The sequence below is a fragment of the Mustela lutreola genome, chromosome 3 (genome assembly GCF_030435805.1).
Source record: "Mustela lutreola isolate mMusLut2 chromosome 3, mMusLut2.pri, whole genome shotgun sequence".
Classification (NCBI taxonomy): Eukaryota; Metazoa; Chordata; class Mammalia; order Carnivora; family Mustelidae; genus Mustela; species Mustela lutreola.
The window spans coordinates 161,736,581-161,761,113 of NC_081292.1; the positions used below are offsets into that span (position 1 = coordinate 161,736,581).

At 41.0% G+C, this 24,533-nt stretch overlaps 1 protein-coding gene across 20 annotated transcripts in view; it reads left to right on the forward strand.

The window, feature by feature from the left end:
* The window catches only part of NEB (nebulin), a 215,212-nt gene that overhangs the window by 134,821 nt on the left and 55,858 nt on the right, over positions 1 to 24,533 (forward strand). For all 20 annotated transcript variants that reach the window (XM_059167362.1, XM_059167344.1, XM_059167346.1 and 17 more), the window contains exons 92-119: positions 1,419 to 1,523; positions 1,624 to 1,935; positions 2,639 to 2,743; positions 3,346 to 3,444; positions 3,641 to 3,742; positions 3,875 to 3,982; positions 4,400 to 4,711; positions 6,261 to 6,365; positions 6,470 to 6,574; positions 6,945 to 7,052; positions 7,832 to 7,939; positions 8,036 to 8,149; positions 8,565 to 8,762; positions 9,144 to 9,248; positions 9,950 to 10,054; positions 10,152 to 10,256; positions 12,488 to 12,595; positions 14,149 to 14,262; positions 14,567 to 14,764; positions 15,071 to 15,175; positions 16,024 to 16,128; positions 16,991 to 17,098; positions 18,205 to 18,312; positions 19,200 to 19,307; positions 20,440 to 20,544; positions 20,642 to 20,746; positions 21,355 to 21,453; positions 21,801 to 21,911. In XM_059167362.1, coding sequence (XP_059023345.1) covers positions 1,419 to 1,523; positions 1,624 to 1,935; positions 2,639 to 2,743; positions 3,346 to 3,444; positions 3,641 to 3,742; positions 3,875 to 3,982; positions 4,400 to 4,711; positions 6,261 to 6,365; positions 6,470 to 6,574; positions 6,945 to 7,052; positions 7,832 to 7,939; positions 8,036 to 8,149; positions 8,565 to 8,762; positions 9,144 to 9,248; positions 9,950 to 10,054; positions 10,152 to 10,256; positions 12,488 to 12,595; positions 14,149 to 14,262; positions 14,567 to 14,764; positions 15,071 to 15,175; positions 16,024 to 16,128; positions 16,991 to 17,098; positions 18,205 to 18,312; positions 19,200 to 19,307; positions 20,440 to 20,544; positions 20,642 to 20,746; positions 21,355 to 21,453; positions 21,801 to 21,911 — 3,570 coding nt within the window. The remainder of the gene's footprint in view (positions 1 to 1,418; positions 1,524 to 1,623; positions 1,936 to 2,638; positions 2,744 to 3,345; positions 3,445 to 3,640; positions 3,743 to 3,874; positions 3,983 to 4,399; positions 4,712 to 6,260; positions 6,366 to 6,469; positions 6,575 to 6,944; positions 7,053 to 7,831; positions 7,940 to 8,035; positions 8,150 to 8,564; positions 8,763 to 9,143; positions 9,249 to 9,949; positions 10,055 to 10,151; positions 10,257 to 12,487; positions 12,596 to 14,148; positions 14,263 to 14,566; positions 14,765 to 15,070; positions 15,176 to 16,023; positions 16,129 to 16,990; positions 17,099 to 18,204; positions 18,313 to 19,199; positions 19,308 to 20,439; positions 20,545 to 20,641; positions 20,747 to 21,354; positions 21,454 to 21,800; positions 21,912 to 24,533) is intronic.

Sequence of the window (24,533 nt, forward strand, 5' to 3'; positions counted from 1 at the left end):
ACACAGCTTTTTCAGGATACTTGTATACGATTTTCTAGGTAACCAAGCAATTCACATTAACTTGACTCATTTAATTTCAAACTAATCATATGAGTAATAGGTTACTTACTTTATCAGAAGGGAAAGTTGAAACTTAAAGTGATTGAGGAATTTACCCATGTTCTTAAAGTTAGTAGATTAATTTTGGTCTCAAACTCAGATTTTTTTTTAACAAAAAAATATATTTGACTACATAAATAAAAATGTATTACATAATTTAAAATAGTGTCACAATATATGAAATTAAACTAAATAAGTAAAAATAAAAGATTTTATATAACATAATAACAAGTTTGCATTAAGTATTCTCCAATACATTGAAATGTGGAGAATATGATTTTTGTATAAAAAAGTCTATTGTTATTAGGACCAAGCAAAATTCATACAAAAACTTGAGTGAAAATTCATACAAAACTTATCTGTACTTACAAGGTCAAAATTTGTATGAGCACTCATATTTCATATATGCAAAGCCCATGAAACCATTAATAATTGAAATTCATCTCTCCTTTCTGCACTGTTAAGGCTCCCTTATTGATTGGTATTTCTGAATCATACATTTAAATTACTGTGATTTCTGAGTCTGACATTGTCAATACAGAATGTGCCTGTTTAAATATGAACATATATTGAAAAGCTTTCTGTACCTCAGTCACTACCCTAATTAACTTCTCTATCGAAATAAAAACATGCTGCATTTAAAGAAATGGCTACTGTGGAAGCGCCTGGGTAATTCATTTGGGTAAGCATCTGACTTTTGATCTCAGGTCCCATGTTGATCTCAGGATCATGAGTTCCAGTCCCACATGGGGCTCCATGCTGGTGGTGGAGCCTACTTTTTAAAAAAAGGGCTGTTAACCTCCAACTGTGCTTCAGAAGGAACATCAAACATTCCCAAACAATATTTATCATCAACCACATAAGATCTAAGAAACCATCCTGGGGTAAACCTCCCCACAAATATAAAAAGTTTACAATTCTGAAGATTACAAAATTGAGTTGAACTCTAAAGTTGAATAAATTCAATTACTGAATTAAAGCAATCCAGTAATCCTTATTAATGTCTGACCTTCACTTTAGCCCAATATTAGCAATACAGCCGTACAAAGAGCCACTAAGCCCTGTTATATAAACCAGGAACAACTACACAGAAGCCATGATTTAAATTAGAAAGAACTCTGGTCAAGCCCAGCTCTTTGGACTCCAGACACAGTTTCATCTTCCTGTAGTGTGGTGGTGAATTCTTCTTTTACCTATTCCCTTCTTAACTGATTCTGGAACTTCAAAACTGGACTGCTTTGATGGTAATTCTACTTGAACCCTTGAAATTATCAGTACATCTGAATCCAAAATGGTACCCTATTTTATCCCCTCTTCAGAAAATTTACCGTGAGGACTGGGATGAAATGAAGATGAGTTGCGACGTACGGCTGGACGCCATCCCCATCCAGGCTGCCAAGGCCTCCAGGGAGATTGCCAGTGACGTAAGTGTGGCCTTGTTTGACTTGTCAGTTTCTGAGCAAAGATCCTAGGTACATCGGGAGTACATACTGTGATCCATCTGCTTTGTTTTTCTGTCTCCAGTATAAATACAAGCTTGACCACGAGAAGCAGAAGGGACACTATGTGGGGACCCCCACAGCAAGGGATGACAACAAGATCCGCTGGGCCCTCATAGCTGGCAAGATTCAGAATGAAAGAGAGTACCGGCTGCACTGGGCCAAATGGAAGACCAAGTTCCAAAGCCCTGTGGATATGCTTTCCATCGTGCATTCTAAAAATTGCCAGACCCTGGTCAGCGACATTGATTACCGCAATTACTTACACCAGTGGACCTGCATGCCTGACCAGAATGATGTGATTCAGGCCAAGAAAGCCTACCAACTGCAAAGTGATGTGAGTGGGCTGCATTTTAGTTCGAGCTCTTCTCTCATTTTGCCATGACTTCCAGAAAGTTGATATCCCTAAATTTTTGTATCATCACTTCCTGTCTTTATACAGCTAAGAATTTGGTTTTAGTTAGACCTTATAGTACAGTGTCAAAAATCAGCAAAGCTGTGAAAGATCTAGATTCTGTATCAAGGAATAAATGGTTGTGTGAGTGCAAATGTTAATTTTAATGGTATAAAGACAACTGCTGTGAAGATATTATTTATGGCATTTAAGTAGCAACAAAGGTTCATATCATAAGTAAAATGCTGGCAGTCTGTGGAAAGAATGTAGGCACAGATTACCTTTTTTAGTTAATAATACAGTGTTTAAAAATTTTGAATTAAGTTGCTGCATTTTTTAAATCAGGAAATTAGGAGTACAAGTCTAAGATCTCTTAGTTCTTTAGAAAAAAATCAGAGACTGAATTTCTGAACATGCTTTACACCCATGGCAACAATGGCGGGAGCTGAATTGAGGCTAACCCCCTTCAAATAGAAAATAGATACCCCAGTTTTTATATGACTTGACCTCCTAATGAATTTACTTGTTACCTGCCTGGCTGCTTGAGTAGGTCATCCTTCTATGTGTTTCTCCATCAAACCAAGGGGTGGAATAAATAGCATCCTATGCCCAGAGTTGCTGAAATCACTCGGCCTTGTTCCCACAGGCTGTCTACAAGGCGGACTTGGAATGGTTACGTGGGATCGGGTGGATGCCAAATGATTCCGTTTCTGTCAATCACGCCAAACATGCTGCGGATATCTTCAGTGAGGTATTCCAAGATTTTACCCTGCCATTCAGTGCATTTCCTGGGAGGCTGAATTAAAATATACAAACCAAAACTCATTCACTCCCCATCAGCAATTTGGACAGTTGCTTGCGACTGCTGTCATTTAAGCCGGACATACACTTTCCCAAAACAATCCTCTGCTGTCCCTGTCACATCAGGGACCACATCCATAAGATAATATCCAGTATACCCAGCTGATGCTTGGAATTGTATAAATGGAAAACGTCTTTTGTCAGCAATGGTGATACGTTTGGGAGAAGCTTGTCCAGTTGAAAGACATGTATGGAGTAACATGATATACAGAATGAATCAGTACATGATTGTAACATGATATACAGAATGAATCAGTACATGATTGGTAGCTAAGCAAACCTGCTACTTTAAAATCTGTGGGAGATATAAGAAGGCAACTCAGTTGTTAAAAAATAAAATGCTAAGGAAAAGGCCAAATTGCCAAGAAGGTACTATTCAAATATGGCACTCTACACTTCTAGTAGAGAAAGACCCTTAAATCTAGTGCCTCTTTCTCAGCTCAGACAGAACCAGAAACTGCAACTATCTGAAGGGTATTTTCTTTCCCCTAGAAAAAATACCGCACAAAAATAGAAACTCTCAACTTTACTCCGGTGGATGACAGAGTTGATTACGTGACTGCAAAACAAAGTGGCGAGATCCTCAATGATGTAAGTACATGGTTCTCATTCTAAAATTGCCCAGTCGTGAAATGTCATTTCTAAAGCTTCCCACCTACGTTCGCTCAGCATGCGATCATCGTCTGCGATACGGGTTGTAATCTTTGGGATGATGCTAACATTTGCTTGGACGGCATTGTGCTTTCTTAACATCAAGTAACTCAAGCCTCTTGCCTCTCATTTCCAGATTAAATACCGGAAAGATTGGAATGATACCAAATCGAAATACACCCTCACAGAAACCCCCTTGCTGCACACTGCCCAGGAGGCAGCCCGGATACTGGACCAGGTAGGGGTTTTAGTCGGATGCCTGGTACTCTGTGTGGGGGCAGAGGACCATAGTGGAACTGTGGGCCAGGGGTGCACACGACCAATGTCCCATCCTTTGTGTAAGCCTCTGTTGTGGCTCTCTGTCTTTTAGTATCTCTACAAGGAAGGCTGGGAGAAGCAGAAAGCTACGGGTTACATCTTGCCTCCAGACGCAGTACCGTTTGTTCACGCCCATCACTCTAGTGATGTTCAGAGCGAGGTAATTTACCCGGGTATGAGTGCACGCTGGAGTGTGCCTGGGGCTAGCAGGCCCGGCCAGGCTTGAGGATGGCTGAAGTACCTGTTCCCTTCTAGATCTCCCTGTGGGCTTCGGGAGTTTTGTCCTGTTTTGTGGGCTTTCTGTAAGAGCTATACTTTGAGTGCTTTACTCTTTCTTCAATTCCCTCACTCCCTTAAGATCTCTGAGCTTTCAAATAAGACATAGGCAGAATTAGAAAGCTAATATAGTTTTTCTATTTTTAAATTGATATTTCTTTATACTTACTTATTTTCGTCCTTTTTATTATGTCTTCTCAGAGAGGCAGATGCCGAAGGCCTGCATCTGCTGAGGTTTCAAGCCCCTCTTTCCCTTGAGTGCTTGTCAAAACTGATGCAGTCTTTGTTTTTCTCCTACCAGCTGAAATACAAAGCTGAGCATGTAAAACAGAGAGGTCATTATGTTGGTGTTCCGACGATGAGAGATGATCCCAAATTGGTTTGGTTTGAGCACGCTGGCCAGATTCAGAATGACAGACTGTACAAAGAGGACTATCATAAAACAAAGGCCAAGATCAATATACCTGCTGATATGGTGTCGGTGTTGGCCGCCAAGCATGGGCAGGAGCTTGTCAGTGATATTGATTACCGTAATTACCTGCACCAGTGGATATGTCATCCTGACCAAAATGATGTCATCCAGGCGAGGAAGGCCTATGACCTACAGAGCGATGTAAGTGAGTTTCGTTTCTTAATTATCTAGAAACGTATGCTCTGAGCATTATAAGCAACACTCTGGAAGCACCAAGCTTCTGAACTTCAAGACAAATATTGAGTTTGGTCCCAGAAGAGAATTAGGGCTGGATATGAAGTAGAGAAAGCCCAGGAGCAGGGACTGGCTGGCTGACAGCTTTGCCTACTACGTATGTCTGAATAACCTTCAAAGTCATTGAAAAAAAAATTTTTTTGTATCTTTGCCATCAGCAACATCTCACATCTGCCTGGAAAATTATCAGTTGATTTAAAATAATGGTAATTGGCTTGGGGTGAGAATGGAGAGTGAGTGGGGATTTTAACAATATTAGAGGATAGTGTAGTCGAGGACCCGGGAATGCCCTATTCTTGCTCGGCCAGGCGTTTTACTCCTTCAGGCATTTATGGAGGACTTGATTGCAAGGAATCAAAGCAAAAGGGAAGCAGAGTACCGACGAGCCACATGAGGGCCCAGAATCCCTCACACAGACTTTTGGTAAAGGCATATAGGGTAGAGGGAACATGACGTAGGCCATCTTGCAGTGAAGCCCGAGTCAAGACCTGTAACTGCCACCAGCCATTGGTAAGGAACAGAAACACAGTGCATCAACGTGATGCTCAGGTGCCCCCCAGGAGCTAACCCTGCTGGGTCTTCTCATTACCAAGTGGGAGCAGGAAATCAAGGACTGCCTGCAGCACAGACGCTGAACTTGAACATCCCACCTCACTGCTGCTGCGGCAGAAGGACTGTTGTGGACCTTTAATCAGATTAGCAGCTCCACTGTCGGTAGTGAGGGCTGGCCTGAGAGAATCCGGGCACTAGGTGGTGGAGGGGAGAGCTAGGCTTGGCAGGAGGGATGTGTCCCCCTGCTCTACAATACATGTGCATTTAGTCATGTCACTTTCTTTATATAGTCTGAATGTCCTGCATATTTCTAAGTAATTAAATATAAGTCCACCTAAAATTATACCCTCCTCAGTAAAACCTTTTCTTAGGCTCACTGCTGAAAACAATGGCTCCCTGCCCATAACTCCCACAGCTCTGGGGTGTTCTAGCTCTTACACTCTCCCCTCATAAAGGACTTCTGTTTACACTAGACTCATTTATACTTAGCCCTTAAATCACCTAGCACACTACCTCACTCATAATTACAGGCTCAGGAAATATTTTTCAGGGGGCCCCGGTGTGGCTCAGTGGGTTAATTATTAAGCCTTTGCCTTCGGCTCAGGTGGTGATCCCAGGGTCCTGGGATCCAGCCCCACATCAGGCTCTCTGCTGAGCTTCTCCCTCTCCCTCTGCCTGCCACCCTGCCTGATTGTACCCTCTATCTCTCTGTCAAATAAATAAAATCTTTTTTAAAAAAGAAATATTTTTCAGGTGAACAGGTGAAATCATAACTGAATCAATGAGGCAAGAGTTGCTAAAGAGAAACCCTTAAAAAGCTCCTGAAAAAGTTACTTCTAATCTACTATCTGCAACCCTGTGTCAGTCATTTACATCAGCATTGTATCTCTCTTCCTACTCTCAGAATGTCTACAAAGCTGACCTGGAGTGGCTCCGTGGCATTGGCTGGATACCCTTGGATTCTGTGGACTATGTGAGGGTTACCAAGAACCAGGAAATGGTGAACCAGGTACACAAAGCCTGTTCTGACCTAAAGCCTGGCCCCCTTGCCTACTGCGTGGGGGCAGGTACACAGTGGAAGGAGACCAGTCTTAATCATCTTTTTCCTTACAGATCAAATATAAGAAAGATGCTCTTGACAACTATCCTAACTTTACAAGTGTGGTGGACCCACCAGCGGTTGTTTTGGCTAAGATTAACTCAGTCAATCAAAGTGATGTAAGTTTGTTTTATGTATAATGATGTGCATGGACTGGGGAGTTAGTGGTCTGTCATTGATTACATCTGCTTACTTCCAGGTAACTGCTTGTAAGAAAATGGACAATGGGATGGGAAACTATGAGACTGTCTTTGGTGGGAATGTCTTAAAAGTCACTAGTAGGAAGTATACTGTACTCACTTACAGAAAATATCTATATTCTTGTCCAAATTATTAGGTAAAATGAACTGAAATCCAACCAGTTCCTTAGTTTTTAATCTCTAAATGTAGACTGATTATTATCTTGCTAGGTAGAAACTATGAAACTTTAAATATACATTTATATTAACCAGAGGTTTTGTTTGGTTTTGTCTTGTTTTCTCTCCTTAGATAAAATACAAAGAAACATTTAATAAAAGAATAAAGGGCAAGTATACATTTTCTCCAGATACACCGTATATCACCCACTCCAAAGACATGGGAAAGCTCTATAGTACTGTAAGTTTTATTTTATGTGATTTACAACTCAATTCTTAATTTTAAGCTCTTGTCAGTATTCATATCTTTTGCTGATTTTGTGAACAACTGAATTTATAAGATTATTATATTTAGTCTTGTTTATTAGAAATAAACTTGTCTTGTGTATTAGAAATAGCATTTATTCAGCTGGTATTTTTTTGAGCTCCTGTGATGTGCCAGGCATTGTAGAAAGCACCAAGGTGCTAAAGTTTAATAAGACAAGCCTGTCAGGAGCCCATGTAAATGAGAGGCACAGACATTCAAGTAAATAGATAATAATGTATCAGGACTTATAGCAGCTCTAGGCGTAGGTAGGACTGAGCACCTGCAAACAGGAAAAAGAGAGGAAAGGCTGGTCTTTCTTTGGCAGTCATGTATGAATATCTCCAACCAGCAAATGGAAGACTTCCCCTCCAAATTTTAATTCATCTAAGTCAAAGGATGATGTGTGTGTATGAAGCGTGTGTATATGTGTATGCCCCGTGGAAAACAATTTTTGGTGATTCCCTATGTGAACATTTATTTTTACTTTTATTAGAACTATAAATATCATTAGACTTGGTTATAAAATGCCTCAGTGCCTGTAGATTTAATTTGCAGTAAACCCTTAGTAGGTAGACACAATAATGGCTCTAATAAAGGTATAAGCTTTGCCTTTCAACGTAAGTATTTTGTTGTGGTTTTACCATTTTCTTTTTAGCAATATCTGAAGGAAGTTGACCACAAACTTTTGTTGACAACATATTTCTTTATTCCAGATACTGTATAAAGGGGCATGGGAAGGAACCAAGGCCTACGGATATACCTTGGATGAACGTTACATTCCTATTGTTGGAGCCAAGCATGCTGACTACGTGAACAGTGAGGTCAGTAGCAGTTTCTCCTCTCATGGGTCTAAGAGTCTTCCTTGGCGAGCTGGTTAGAAAATCCCAGTGATTCTCAATGCTGTACCTACTTCACAGCTTAAATACAAAGAGACCTATGAGAAGCAGAAGGGCCACTACCTGGCTGGAAAAGAAATCAGTGAGTTCCCTGGTGTGGTTCACTGTCTGGATTTCCAAAAGATGAGGAGTGTGGTAAGCAAAGCTCACTTTCATAGAGGATTTGGCCCTTAAGTGTACTGTTAGTCTGCATGTTTGTAACATGTTCTTTAGCTGAGAGAGGCATGGACTCCTTCCTGAGATTTATCCCCACTCCTTCAAGTTAGCTTTGTGTACCTTTGCTAGCCCTGGGCTTCCTCCCTTTCCCTTCCTCCTCCACTAACCCACAGTGAGGTATCTATGTTTGGAAAAAGGAGAAAGCAACGAGGTAACTATTTACCCCTGTGTTATGAAAGGATGGGACATTGAAAAAGAAGAACATATTCAGGTATCTTTGTTTATTCTAAAGGTACTGATCTATACCAGAGCTAAGACTCAAAAAGAGATCAGTCTGTATAATTAACATTTGAATCCCTTTCTTCTTTTTGTCGTTAAAACTATGACTCTTTAGTTGAACTACAGAAGAGATTACGAGGACACCAAAGCCAATGTTCACATCCCCATTGATATGATGAATCACGTACTGGCTAAACACTGCCAGTACATCCTCAGTGACCTGGAATACCAACACTTCTTCCATCAGTGGACGTCTCTCCCGGAAGAACCCAGCGTTATACGGGCCCGCAATGCTCAGGAAATCTTGAGTGATGTATGATGCCCTTTCTGCAGCTTGACTTAGTTACAGGCTTCATTTGACCATGCCCTCCATGTTCCATTCGTCCCCGTATTCATAAATTTTGCTGCTTTTTAGAACAGTGACATGAGTAACCACTTTTTGGTGTAAGAAGACCTTACACCAATGACCCCTGTGTTAAATATTTAGCTTGTTTTCACACAGGCATACACTTAGCTATTCCTCTCCTCCTAAACTCCTTTAGGTCAGGGCATTACAGGCCTCCAGCTATTGAGAGGCCCACCCTATGACCACTAAGCACTGAGCACAGCCAACAGCTGATAGGAAATTATCAAAATGCCCAGTTATAAATTCAGTGAGTCCCTGTCACCTTTTATCATCCCTTCTTTCTTTCAGAATGTGTATAAGGATGACTTGAATTGGCTGAAAGGCATTGGATGCTACGTTTGGGATACACCTCAGATCCTCCACGCCAAGAAAGCATATGACCTCCAGAGTCAGGTGAGCTCTTCCTGGAAGGATTGGCTCCCTGTGGATCAGTGGAATCCGTGGTATTCTCTGTGGGGTGACAGCCAGGCCAGTCCTGTGCCAGGCAGAAAAAGTTATAGGATCCAAGGCGACCAAAGGCCCCCTGCCCAATAAAACCTCTCCTGGTGACCTGCTGTAGCATTGGGCCCTCTCAGTTTTAGTCTCTCCTGGGGTTGAAGTATTTGATGTCTCTCACAGAAAGCTTTCTGAGAGGTGTTTTCATAGTGAACCACTCTCAAGCAGCTATGCTGAAGTTGATAAGGTTAACTTGCAGGGAGTAAAATGCAAATGCATGCTTGGACCTTAGGTAGATAAGTTCTGAAGTAAAAACTAGGTATTTGGAAAATTTCCCGGCATGTGGTTGGGCTCTGACAGGGCAGGTTAGGGGAATATTGAGCCTGAGGGACCGCAGTCAGGGATGGGGTGCGTGCATGGAAAAGACAACAAAATGAAGATGAGGACCTGACAAAGAGCCAGCCCCCACTGTGGGTCGAGACAAGGTATTCATGTTGACAACCATCCAGAGCCGGCAGGAATGTAGAATGACAGCTTCTCTGTTACTATTAAAGCAGAAGCCCAGAAGTAAATAAAGGCCCACCTAAGTTGGCACAAACCGCCCAGGCTGACGGCAGGCCTGTATTTTACCATTTCCGGTGACTTGTTTTTCTTTACAGCTGCAATACACGGCAGCAGGGAAAGAAAATCTGCAAAACTACAACCTGGTCACGGACACCCCACTTTACGTGACTGCTCTTCAAAGTGGCATCAACGCCAGTGAGGTGTGTCTTCCTTATACTGCTCTTTCAGGATGAGTCCTTGTTAGCTCTACGCACTTGCGAAGAGCAGGAAAGAATAACCCATCTTTTGTGTGTGTAGGTGAAATATAAAGAAAATTACCATCAGATTAAGGACAAATACACGACTGTTCTAGAAACAGTGGATTACGACAGAACCAAGAACCTGAAGAGTCTTTATAGCAGCGTGAGTTCCTTTTTTCATCTTTGTCTTTATTCTCCTTCAGAGACGATAGGGAATAGTTGGGATAGGCACCTTACCCCCAAAGGTTTTTCCAGTTTTTTCAGGAACCTTCCGATTCCTCCTTTATCCTACCAGTAGTCCTAGTCCCAGTTGAGCCAGCCCAAGTGGAGTATTGCACCATCTCCAGCAGTTGAACAAACTCAGTTGCTGTTCCCTTACGGCAGGCGGGTAGGGTTGAAGCTATGCTACACTGACCCTGAGCTCGTCCTTGCCTGGCTTTGCCAGGGGCCACTGGCTTACAGCCTACAAAGACACTCCTTTTTTTCCTCCTCTGAACTGGTTAATTCAACAAACATTTTTCAAACTTCATTTTTAAAGCATTTTAGATTTACAGAAAAATTGCAAAAATAGTAGAGAATTCCAGCAATTCTCTACTAGAATTCTCTGTAAAGCCCCTATGGCTTTCTTTCTTTCTTTTTTTTTTTTTTTAAGATTTTATTTAGTGGCATCTGTGTGGCTCCCTAGGTTAAGCTCAGGCTCCCGCTCAGTGGGGAGTCTGCTTCCCCCTCTACCTGCTGTTACCCCTGCTTGTGCTCTATCTCTCTGTTAAATAAGTAAATATTTTTAAAAAGATTTTATATGAGAGAGAGAAAGAATGAGATAGCATCTGTGGAGTAGGGGCAAAGGAAGAGGGAGAAGCAGACTTCCAGCTGAGCAGGGACCCCACCCTCCCCCTCAGGGCTCATCAGGACCTGAGCTGAAGGCAGATGCTGAACCCACCAAGACATCCAGGCAGGCGAAGTACTATGGCTTTTTTTTTTTTTTTTTTTTTTTAGATTTTATTTATTTATTTGACAGAGAGAAACACAGTGGGGGGGGGGGGGGAACACAAGCAGGGGGAGTGGGGGAGGAAGAAGTAGTCTTCCCAGCAAGCAGGGAGCCCAATGCTGGCCTCAATCCCATGACCCTGGGATCATGACCCAGGATCATGACCCTGGGATCATGACCTGAGGCAAAGACAGATGCTTAACAACTGAGCCACCAAGGTGCCTCTCTGGCTTTTAACAAATGCAAAGAGTCATGTATTCACCATCACAATGAAAATACTGAAAACCTCTCTATCGCCTCAAAATTTGCCTCTTGCTTCCCTTCTCTCCCTAGACATCCATAGAGATATTGTCTGCACCAGTTAAAACAACAAACAAACAAACAACAAAAAAACACAACTTTTAAAAACCTTTTCCAGGGCGCCTGGGTGGCTCAGTGGGTTGAGCCGCTGCCTTCAGCTCAGGTCATGATCTCAAGGTCCTGTGATCGAGTCCCACATCGGGCTCTCTGCTCAGCAGGGGGCCTGCTTCCCTTCCTCTCTCTCTGCCTGCTTCTCTGTCTACTTGTGATCTCTGTCTGTTAAATAAATAAATAAAATCTTTAAAAAATAAAAATAAAAAAAAAAAATAAAAACCTTTTCCAGAATGTCATGTAGATGAAATTACGAAGGATGTAGCTATCAGGTCTGGCTCTTTCTCTTAGCAAAATGCATGCACTACACACACATTGCCATACAAACTAGTAGTTTATTGTTCTTATTGCAGAATAGTATTCCGCTGCATGAATGTACCACAATTGTTGATCCATTCAAGGTCAAAGGACATCTGAGTTGTTTCTAGTTTTTGACAATTATGAATAGAGCTGCTATATACATTTGAGTATAGGTTTTTGTGTATATGTAAGTTTTCATTTCTCTTGAGTAAATAAATACCTAGGAGTGAGAATATTTTTTGAGCTCCCACTAGCTACAAAAAACTAGGAAAGGATAAATAGATTTTAGTAGTGGTTTTCATCCTTCAGAATTTCCTAGACTTATGGGAAATGAATCAAAAACTGTTTTAATTTATGTACAGTAAAAGTCACTCCCTGTGGTGTGTGTACTATGGCTTTACAAATACATAATCATGTAGTCACTGCAGCGGTCAAAATATAGAAAAGTTCTTTATCACCCCATGATAACTGCCAAACAGTGATAAGTACTACGGTAGAGAACAAAATAATGGAGTGTGGAATTACAGTCATGGCATTAAACCTGTTATTCACTGAGGGGTACTTGGATCCTACTGAGTATGAAGATCATGAGGTGTTAAGGAGTGTCTGAAAAAGGCAGATACAGGAAGGATCCCCTCAAGAGCCAACCAGAATGCATTTTTCCGTATTCACAAGATAATTTTTAACCCCTACAGAACCTGTACAAGGAGGCTTGGGATAAAGTGAAAGCCACCAGCTACATCTTGCCTACCAGCACCATGTCCCTGACACATGCCAAGAACCAGAAGCACCTGGCCAGCAATGTAAGTCAAGTGCAAAGGTGATAACCTCCCACCCACCCTCTGACTTCCCCTGTTCTCTGCTCCTAGTATCTTTCTGGCTAATTCACGTGTTATATATATGTTTATATATATTATAAAAGAAAATCTTAAATTACATGCGATATTTAGATACAATATTAAGTTGTAGGAACTTTAACCCTTTATGCCTAAAATATTAAGTAAAGCCTTTAATTGTAAAATTCCCTATAACCTTCATTGCAGTCCTGATAAGCCATTTCCTTTTAGAAAGATAACCTCTTTTAGAAACTTCTACCTCTTAAATGTGAATTAATTCATAATTGTAAATTAATTGTGAATTTCACATAGCACTGTAGATCTCTTTTTCTACCACAACCCACAGTGAGAAATTTATTTTATGTTGCGAGTTCACAGACAGCTGAAGTTTACGTGAGTTCCTTCTGACAGTGTTTTACAGAAGACTATGTGCTGCTACCTAATGGCAATACAGTATATCATTTCAATTCGGTTCTATTCATTTAAATGCTAGTGATTCAATAACTTGATTTCACTTCTTCCTAATAGGCCTAGAGATGCATATTTAGGAAAAGACTTTGTTAGACAATATGTGGAATTAATTTAATTTGTGTTAAATATATATGGAATTAATTTAATTTCTACCTGGAGGAAAAACTAATATATGTGATTTTGCCCAGACCCAAGTCTGTTTGGAGGACTGCAAACAGAGTAGCCCAAAGGGACAAATTTCACTTGGGAAGAAAAGTTTTGTGTATAGAACTCAGAAAGCTCATCAGAGATTTTCTCCTTTAGTCATGAAAAAAACTATAGAAGCAGAATTTTCAGCAACTTGTTTTTGAAACAGGATGGGGCATAATTCTTTAAAAGAATTGCAACAGTGGTTTTTTTTTTTTTCCTTTAAAAAAAAAAAAGGTGCCTTTGAATACTATCTTCTTTATAATTGAGGAATGGTTTAGATGTAAGGAGCACGTGAACTAATATTCTAGGAAATTCTGTTGGGAATTTTGGTTGATTTCCAGTTAGCAAAGAGCTTCACTGCAATTCTGACACAAATACTCCTATCTTCCTTTTTTTCCCCTTAACTAAGATGTGGGCCTCTAAGTAATGAGGATTGTTCTTTTGTCATGTACTAGGAGTTTGGATTTTAGTCTTTTTAAGAGGCTTCTCTCCTAGTTCATGAAATCCTGGAGCATTAATTCATAGGCAATATGGCTTAAGAAGCAAAAGTTAGTTTCCCCATAAACATTGGTTACAATATATTTTTTGAAAACTTTATAAACTCTGAAATTCAAGGACTGTGTCTCTTTAGCATTAGGCTTGTCAGTCACTAAAAACAAAGAAATTCTTGATCACATTTTTTATCTTTTATTCATGGTTAAGAAAAGCAAAATCATTATCCTGGAAGAGATTATTTAAAAATTACATAATCTGTAAAATAAGTTAGGTGTAGCAGCAATAGTAGTACAAGTATGGGTATAGACATTTTTAAAATAGTAACTAAAATAACTTTTTCCTTCCTTTGTACTTTTTCTATGTAGATCAAATATCGAGAAGAATATGAGAAATTCAAAGCTCTTTATACTTTACCAAAAAGTGTTGAGGATGATCCAAATACAGCACGCTGCCTGAGAGTCGGCAAGTTTAACATTGATGTAAGTAATCCCGAAGGCCTTACTTCAAATCAAGGCCAGGCAGTATAGCCATCTGTCATAAATCAGAACATTGCCTAGTCATGCCCATGGCCCTGACTGTACATATGTGAAGAAGCAAGTGTCATTTCAGCACATGCTGTTTACCCCACCCCCATGAATCTATAGAAAGTGTCAGAAAATTCCAGGTAACACCTGATGGCTGTAGTCATTTACCCTGACTCCTCCAGGGCATAAGAAAGGCGTTTATTGCCATGATACCTTGCACAATTCCCTGTGTAATTGGCATGTTATTTTATCTTCACAGCGCCTCTACAGATCAGTTTATGAAAAGAACAAGATGAAAATCCACACTGTGCCTGACATGGTTGAGATGGTTACTGCTAAGGATTCTCAGAAGAAAGTCAGTGAGATTGACTACCGCCTCCATCTCCATGAGTGGATTTGCCACCCTGACTTGCAAGTCAACAGCCACGTCAGGAAAGTCACGGATCAGATCAGCGATGTAAGTCTACTGCTCATGAAGGTCCCCCTCCCTGGCCTCGCACAGCCATCCTGAAGGGAAGCAGACTCACTTGTGTCTTCACCTCCTTCTCCTGGGATTGCTTTCCTCTGCACCCATGGGTCTGTCCCTCAAAGCAGGGCTCTGTGGGCCACTGTTTCCCTGGCATCCTGAGCCTCATCACATGATGCCTCTTGATGTTCATTCCATAAAGTCATCCTGGATCCAGAGGGTGTCCATATTTTTGGTGTTTAAGTTAGTGTCACTTTTTTTTTTCCCTGATTCCATATATCTGCTACAATCCTTTAGATTGTGTACAAGGATGACCTTAACTGGCTAAAAGGCATTGGTTGCTATGTCTGGGACACTCCTGAAATTCTTCACGCCAAACATGCTTATGATCTACGGAACGATGTGAGTTTGCCTGGTTTTTTAGTTTTTTTTTTTTTTCTTTTCTAATATATTTCTTTTTTTCTACATAGTCTAGTCAAAGGGAGAGTTACGGACATTGTCACAGACCAGCTATGTCTTAAGTGGTGTTGAGGGTGGCAGAGCTGGAGAAAGATGCCAAGGAGCAGAGAACACCCATTTCTCAGTAATGCGTGTAGCTTTCCTATTAAGCAAAGCAGTTAAGCTGTCCTATTGTCCTCTCATGAAGAAAGGACCCCTGGCTCTTCTGTCTACATTTGGATTATTTCAGATATATCAAACCCATAACTCTCATATTAGGAAAATTCCATTTGTGAGGTGTTTGTGATGCTTATATACAGGATCTGTTTATAAAGAGAGAATTTGGGGTGCCTGGGTGGCTCAGTCGTTCAACATCTGCCTTTAGCTCAGATCATGATTCCAGGGTCCTGGGATCGAGCCCCGAATCAGGCTCCCTGCTCTGCAGGAAGCCTGCGTCTCCCTCTGTGTCCATTCCCCTGCTTCTGTTCCCTCTCGCTATGTCTCTGTCAAATAAATAAAATCTTTTTTTAAAAAAGGGAGGCTTTGCTGAGCAAATTAATGCTGTACAAGATTTCAGTAAAAAAAAAAAAAAAAAAGCTTAAATGTTCCTCACCTGCTAGAATGCTCTGGAAGCTCCATATGACTGTAAGCATTAATTATGCAGATTATCATAAAATTCAAATGCCTCCTGGTTGATTAAGTGCTAATGAAAGTAAATGTCTTGAGTTAAAAGGAACACGACTCTCTGTGAAAGCGGCAGTTTCTCATACAGTGAACCATCTAACACAGGCTTAATTTATTCCTCTCCGCAGATCAAGTACAAATCTCATGCGCAGAAAACGAGGAATGACTACAAGCTGGTCACTGATACTCCAGTCTACGTGCAGGCTGTCAAAAGTGGGAAACAACTAAGTGATGTGAGTGCCTCCAGGGAAGTCATGCGGACAGTAATAAAGATGGGGCCACCGTGGCCCAAAAAAAAAAAAAAAAAAAAAAAAGTGGCCTTTTGTAACTGGGAGACCAGAGTTGCGCCTTAGAGAGTCTGTTCTTGTTTGCTAAAAGCCTGGCGCGTTCAATCAGTCCCCAGGGTGGCAGTGTCAGCAGCCTCACTGTATGGAATCCTCGGTGTCTGAGAGCTTTTTGCTTTAAAGTTGCATTTTGTATCCTTGTGTCAAGAGCAACAGTTCTGTCCAGCTGCGGAAGCCTGCTGAGCAACTAGAGCGGACTGTGGTAGAGTGAGGGGACAGGCTCCAAGTGAGGGAGGGGGCGGGGTCCGGCCTCTACTGCACATCGTCCGCGCGGCGTGGGCGGAGCCGGCCCAGCTGTGCCTCCACGTGCTTCTGTGTGCGCTGCGGGCGCCATTCTGCTGTCGTGTCTGACGCCGTGCGGGCAGGACCGGCCCAAAGCAGCCCGCAAAGCTGCATTTTTTCTCTTTTTTTTTTTTAAACTAACCCCGCAGGTTAATTAGTAAACAGGGCTTGCTACCAGTGAGTTAGAATGTTCAAGCCTACTTATTTTGAAACTTACAGTGGTAAAATGCCCGCTCTTCCTCCCCTGCCTCAGCGGTGTCTTCCCCATCACTCTCCGTGAGGGGGTCCACACGCTGGTTGTGGTCCCACTGGTAAGACCAATAATAGATCAGATTTCTCTGGCCAGAGGGAAGAAGGCTACTTATTATGATTTTATTTTATTTAAGAGAGACTGGGTTTCCATTTATTTTGCTTCTTCCCAGCAGTGCTGCTGGGAAAACCAACTGACTCCTCTTCTCTCTGCACACAGGCTGTTTACCACCATGACTATGTGCACAGTGTCAGGGGCAAAGTGGCTCCAACAACGAAAACTGTGGATCTGGAGCGGGCCCTTCATGCCTACAAGCTCCAGAGTGAGGTGAGCAGTGCGAACCTAACGCGGTGCCCAGCAGAACTCCAAGAGGCAGCCTACAAGGGCCAGGCCGCTGGCTTCCATGGAAACCGCTTTGGCCTGGGCATTATCTCAGCCGGAACTTGTCCATTGTAAATGCTCTTCCATTCCCATGAGTTTAAAAAAGTCAAAGAAAGAAGCATAGTCTGTCTTCCCTCTTGGCTGGCAGGATCTTTATACCAAGCAAGAAATGGGCTTTTTAAGAGTAGTGTTTACAAGACACAGTGAAGAAAGGCAACCCCCTATCTCTGGCTCAAAAAAACTCAAAACCAAGATGATAAAGGCAAGGCATATAAGCACAAAAGACTACTAACAATGAGAGAGAGGGCTAGAAGTTACTGTTGGAATTCAGAAGAGAAGGAAACTGGATTCCACTCACATATTTCATATTCCTAGTCTGTGTCATCTGGTCATGCTACTTTGGTCTCAACCTTCGATGTTAGTCTCCTACATTGAATGTTAAAAGTAATTTGGTTTTAATTTATTTTTAATATTTCAAATACTATTCCTACTCCTGGAGCTCTCCCCAAAAAAAACAGACTATTTAAGGTCATAGTCAGAAACTTCTTTCCCCCTTCTGCCAGGAATAAGAGTATCCTGACCTTTTCCCAGCCTGACATCAGGACACTGTGTTTATGGGGAGGATGGCATTCCAAAGATGTGCCTTATAACCATGATTCTCTCAGGGATTGGTAATGACGTGGATATCTCCAAAGGGTGAGGGGGGGGTTAATGGCAGAGGCAACCCTGACTACCTGTTTTCTCTACTTTTCCCATTTTCTTCCTAGATACCATGCAGCTAACTGGGAATATATACATTCAAAACATAGAAGAATTATTTCCTATGAGCCCCTTCACTCATTGCTCTCTCTCTCAAAAACAGGTTAAGAGAAAAATTGATTCGTTGCCTGACCCTTAGAAAACTTACTTAATTTCTTCCTGAAATCAGTATAGTGAACATAAGGACAGGATGTATCTAACTGAAAATCTAACGTGAGCTGCATGTGACTTGTTTAACTTAGATAAGTTATTTGATGTAGATGTGATTAACCCACTTTTCCTCCTTCTGGCAGGGTCTGTACCGAGATGCTGGCCGGCGCTCTCTGCCTACTGGATATAGGCTTCCAGGTGACACCCCTCACTTCAGACATGCCAAAGACACCCGATACATGAGCAGTTATGTGAGTGGTCTCCTCATTAAGATGGGGTTTGAAGGGGGGGGCACTAATATTCATTATTAGCCGCTCTAATGCCCTGGTCACACCTTGAAGGTTCAATATGATGTAATGGTGGGACTAGAGAATGGGAGACAGTGTGTTTCCTAGCGGTGCTGTGAAATTGAAATTTGGCAATGCCTGGGTAGCCCAGTGGATTCGTATGGGACTTTTATGGGATTGTATCTGCATAAGTCATTTACCTTGGCTTAGGGTTCATGGCTGTCATCCTGCCTCTATTTCTGTTGATATTAGCACTGATGCATCCTGAACCATTCCAAGCCATATACCAGAAACAGAGCTTCATACACATCCTGCTAATATGTGGCCATAATACTATCTTCAAGATCTAACATCACTGTGTATTCCTTTGGAAAAGAAAGGACTTCTTGCCTAGCTGCTGGCCAGGCAGTGTCCAAAAGCCAGGGGCCCAAAATTATGGTTTCCAAAGCAGAGAGTTGCAGATTTAATTATCTCACATGTCATTTTTTAAAAATCAGTCTATAACGCCATTCATCAGTCTCAAAAGTAGTCTCTCGTTTCTTTGCACTTCCTAATTTCCTAACTGTACTGGGACTAAAATTAGAGTTTTTTTTTCTCATATTTTTCATACCTGGCTACAAACAGATTTATCTAGGCAACACTGAATTTTATTCCTTTCTGGACGTGGCTTTATTAGTCAACAAAATAATTTTCAGGGTTCAGATTACTATTAAAATTTGTCAGTGACTTTTCCTTATACTTAATCCTAGAGAGTAATTTTCAAATGAAAGCAATAGCTTTTTCTATTTGAGAAATGTTGAGCTACTCTCTATTTATCCATCAGTGGACTTATTCTGACTTTGCTTTTCCAGTTCAAATACAAAGAAGTTTATGAACACATCAAGGCAAACGGATATACCCTTGGGCCCAAAGACGTTCCATTTGTCCATGTCCGGAGGGTCAACGATGTTACCAGTGAGGTACTGTGAATGTTGATTCTGTGGGGGAAATAATTGAGTTTCAAAGACCATGGCTTTGAAATAAGACAATCAGATAAATACAATATGTGGAATTTAAGTAATTCACTCATTGTGGCACCTGGGTGGCTTAGTGGGTTAAGAAACTCGCTCATATGTGGAGCTTAAAAAACAGAGGATCATAGGGGAAGAGAGGAAAAAATAAAACAAGACGAAATCATAGAGGGAGGGGCGCTTGGGTGGTTCAGTTGTTCGGTGTCTGCCTTTGGCTTGGGTCGTGATTCCGGGGTCCTGGGATGGCACCCTGCATTGGGCTGCTTGCTCAGCAGGTGGCCTGCTTGTGTTCCCTCTCTTGCTTTGTCTCTCTCTGTCAAATAAATAAATAAAATCTTTTTGAAAAATCATAGAGACAAACCACAAGAGACTCTTAAACATAGGAAGCAAACAGGGTTGCTGGAGAGGAGGGGGGTTGGCAGATGGGATAACTGGGTGATGGACATTAAGGAGGCACATGATGCAACAAACACTGAGTGTTATATAAGACTGATGAATCACTAAACTCTAGCTCTGAAACTAGTAACACATCATATGTTAATTAATTGAACTTAAGTTTAAAAAATAAAAAGTAAAGACTACGGCTTTGTTTGAAGTGCATTAAGGGTTTACTGTCTCTTATAAATTTATGCATTAGCAAGGAATAAAAGAGTCCTTTTAGCTACCATTTTGATACTTGAATCCATTGGCAACATTTTTCTGTATTTGGCAGTGCCATCGTAGAGATCTCATTCATAAATTATAATGTGTATTAATTTATCTTTTGACATTTGTATTAAAAAATCTTTAATAAATTTACATTTTAGTCTGACTCATGACCCTCATTTTCCATATAAATGATTGGTTTGTATATCTGATCCTATCCAATCATCTGATAGAATGTGGAAGACTTTGTGCTCAAAATTCTTCATCTAAATCAAATAACTACCATTTTCTCTTTTTTCCTAATCTCAGCCCCTTTCTTTATCCTTAATTGCCCCTCTCATGGCTCTTTATGTAGAATATTTGATTGTTGATTAGTCAACAGATGCCTTCATCTTCCTAACACTAAATACCTGGAATGGTTTCTCTTCTAATATAGAGATTGTATCGCCAATTGTACCACAAACTGAAAGACAAGATCCACACAACTCCCGACACTCCTGAAATCCGCCAAGTCAAGAAGACACAAGAGGCTGTCAGTGAGGTGGGTATTTTCATAGGAGAGAGGACGACAGGCTGTGGAACCCATGGACTGTCAACAATTTGGTCTCTGATGTGTGTGTTTCTGGGTATTTTTCTAGTTGATCTACAAATCAGACTTATTCAAGATGCGAGGCCATATGATCTCAATGCCATACACACCTCAAGTGATCCATTGCCGCTACGTGGGAGACATCACCAGTGATGTAAGCATCTCATAAGGGACAAGAGGCTGTCCACATGTAAGCCAGCCAGTGGCCTTTGAATATCCTTCTGCACTGAGTACTTCTAAACTGAATATACAACTTGGAGGTGAAATTGTGTGGAAGCAGAATCCCACATTTCTCCAGCTATGGAAATGGTAGTAAGAGGACCACTTGGGAATTACAAGAATTGCTCACCACCATCGTGCATTCAACACTGAATTCTTACCAGCTTCTCACTCTACATGGCCTGTGTCCTGGGTCCTGTTCTGTGTCTTTGATCTGCTCATCCCCTCTCCCACCCCTTTAACAACTTCCTCCTGCCATTTTTTTTCTCCTTAAATATTCCTTCTCCTACAAGCCCATTCCATTTATTCTATGCTTTTCTCCCATCAATTTAATAATAACAAATATCAGTGTTCTCCTCAGCTCAGATTAGATATCAAATTTTAAAACCTGTGATTCATTTAGGTGCACACAAACAAAGAATACAGTGTGAGTGTGTTGAACCAGAAAGAAAACTTTCAGTAGAAAAGTGTCACTACTCTGTCTTATTTGTTCCTGGTTTATAGTTACTCATGGCCAGCTGTATTTCTGTTTCTGCCACGCAGATTAAATATAAAGAGGACTTGCAGATCCTCAGGGGCCTGGGCTGCCTCCTGTATGACACTCCCGACATGGTCCGCTCACGGCACCTGCGCAAACTCTGGGTGAGTGCACACCTTCACGGCACATAGCTATCCCCACACAGCTTCCATATATCCTGTCACCAGCTGCAAGGTGCTGGACAGAAAATCTTTGCCTGCAGCTACTTTTAAGAGGAAGTTTACCATTAACCGATTTGAACCATTCGTGACTCACCTAAACTGATATGTGCCTCTGTGAAAGCTGATGAACTCAGTGAAATGACAGTCATCTTTGTTGAGATGGGAAGACATCCAGGGACATGAAAGCCCTGCTCAAGTTGCATGTGCCAACCGCATGAAAGGTAGTGTGTGACTGTGGCATGCAATTCCTTAAATGATCGATTAACTTGTATTTCTGTTGTGTTTTCAAGTCTAACTACCTGTACACCGATAAGGCAAGGAAGATGCGAGACAAGTACAAAGTGGTGCTTGACACTCCGGAATACAGAAAAGTGCAGGAACTGAAGACACATCTGAGCGAGGTAAGAATGCTGAACCTGTCACTACAAGTGACTCGTTCCTCTGGTGGCTATTTTTCAGGCCACCACACTCAGCAAAAAATCTCCCCTCTGCCTTTAATTACAGAGTGCCTCCCATATGTAAGGAAGTAAAGAAAACTTGACCTCATTTTGCCTCATTTTACTTATTTTGTCCCCTTTTGATAAGATGAGGATATCAGTATTTGACTGCCTGTGATGAGAACTGCTGAGAGTTGACACGATTTTATAAATTGGAAAGGCCTTCTGTCTTACGCTATTGTTGCAGTCTCCAAACTGAATTTATTTCAAAACTCTCTAATCCCTGCTATCAGAAACCCTAATCATGGCAACGCCATGGAAAAGTCTTCTAATGGCTCCCTGCTCTGTGACCTACTCAACAAATTCTAGACTACTTTGTTTCATTTTCAGTTGGCCCCGAGGCTTCTGATTTATTGCAGCTAATTGTGTATAGATCTCGTGCTCTCACCTACACTCTTGGTTCCTTTTGAGAGGTGGACCCCACATTGTTTAGATGTGTATCCCATAGTGCCTTGGCTATGATCGATGTCCGTGTTTGCTAGTGACTCCATGTGCTTTGTAAAGGTAGGGGCATTCCACAAATGTAAATGGTCTTTCTTATTTTAGGTGAGTTGGCCCTTCTCATCAGACTTCACCAAGTTGACCCACACACTGGCTGTCAGGCCACTTCATTGATTTCCCATTTTCAGTGTTTCTAATGGCTGCTAATTAGGAATCACTTATGCCCTTATACTTAGAGACGCCCTGGCAAACCAAGTGTCCTCACTGCGGGGTGCACAGCTTGCTAAACTCCTAGTAAGCTAGAGGCAGAGGATGATGAATTCTTTAGCTTTTAAAATGATACATTGAGCTCCTTTGCTTTGCTGGAAGCTTAGCTATATTGCTTCAGCACTTAGCCAGGAATGCTTATGTTCTTCTCTCTCAGCAAAGTTGTGCTTCTCCACACAGGTTGTGTATCAGAATCTCCTGGGAAATATTTCTTACCTATCCTGACTAGACTCCCAACTCCCCAGCCTCACACCAGACCTCTGATTCTCTCTGTCTGAGCATCTGCATGCTTTTAGCTGCTCCAGAATGATTCTAACATGCAGCCAGGGTTGGAAACCACTGCTTTAAGTATCCAGCTGTCCTCCAAGTGCCACATAATAAAACATGATATGGCAACTTAACGTGCTTATTGGTATCTCCAAAATACTTTTGTTGGGTGTTTGGATTCAGAATTATCTAAAACTTTTAATTTCTCCTTTTCCCAGTTCCTATTGGGATTCTGTATGTCTTATGCATGTACACTGAGGAAAAAAAATAGCTATTCAGTAATTCATTTTTCCCCACACTTGCCTCACTGGAAGAATAACGTGAGCTTCATAAAATATTGATCCACTTCTTTTTTTTTTTTTTTTTTTAAGATTTTGAGAAAGATTGGGATTCATCCTTTGAATGTTTGGTAGAACTCACCAGTGAGGTCTTCTGATCTTGGACTTTTATTTGTTGGGAGATATTTTTTTTTGAAGATTTTATTTATTTATTTGACAGACAGAGATCACAAGTAGGCAAAGAGGCAGGCAGAGAGAGAGAGGAGAAAGCAGGCTCCCCAAAGAGCGGAGAGCCTGATGTGGGGCTCGATCCCAGGTCCCTAGGATCATGACCTGAGCCGAAGGCAGAGGCTTTAACCCACTAAGCCACCCAAGCGCCCCTGTTGGGAGATTTTTTAATTATTGATTCAATCTCCTTAGTAGTAATCGGTCTGTTCAGATTTTCTCTTTCATCATGATTCAGCATTGGCATGTTGTATAGTTCCAGGAATTTATCCATTTCTTCTTGATTGTCCAATTTATTTAGCACATAATTGTTTATAGTAGTCTCTTTGATACTTTGTATTTCTATGGTATCAGTTATAATATCTCTTTTATTCTGATTTTGAGTTCTCTCTCTTTCTTGGTGAGTCTAGCTAAAGGTTTGTTAATTTTGTTTATCTTTTCAAAGAACCAGCTCTTTCATTGACCTTTTCCATTACATTTTTTGTTTGTATTCTATTTTTTTCTTCCCTTATTTTACTTCCTTCTTTCTACTAACTTTGGGCTTCATTTGTCTTTTCTTTTTCAAGTTACTTGAAATGTAAAGTTAGGTTGTTTGTTTGAGACTTTTTTTGTTTCTTGAGGTAAGCATTGTTATGAACTTTCCCCTTAGAACTGTATCCCATAATTTTTGGAATGTTACATTTTCATTTGTCTCAAGATTTTAAAAATTTCTCTTGATTTCTTCTTTGACCCATTGTTGTTCAGTATCATGCTACTTAATCTCTACCTAGTTGTGAATTTCCCAACTTTCTTCATGTATTAACTTCTAGTTTTGTCCCATTGTGGTTTGAAAAGATGCATGATATGATTTTAATCCTTTTAAATTTATTGAGGCTTGTTTTGTGGTGTAACATGTAATCTATCTATTTAAGAAATTATTCTATGCACTTGAAAAGAATATGTATTCTGTTGCTTTTAGATAGAATGTTCTGTAAATATCTGGTCTACTCTATCATTTAAGGGCAATGTTTCCATATTGATTTTCTGTCTGGATAATCTATGCATTGAT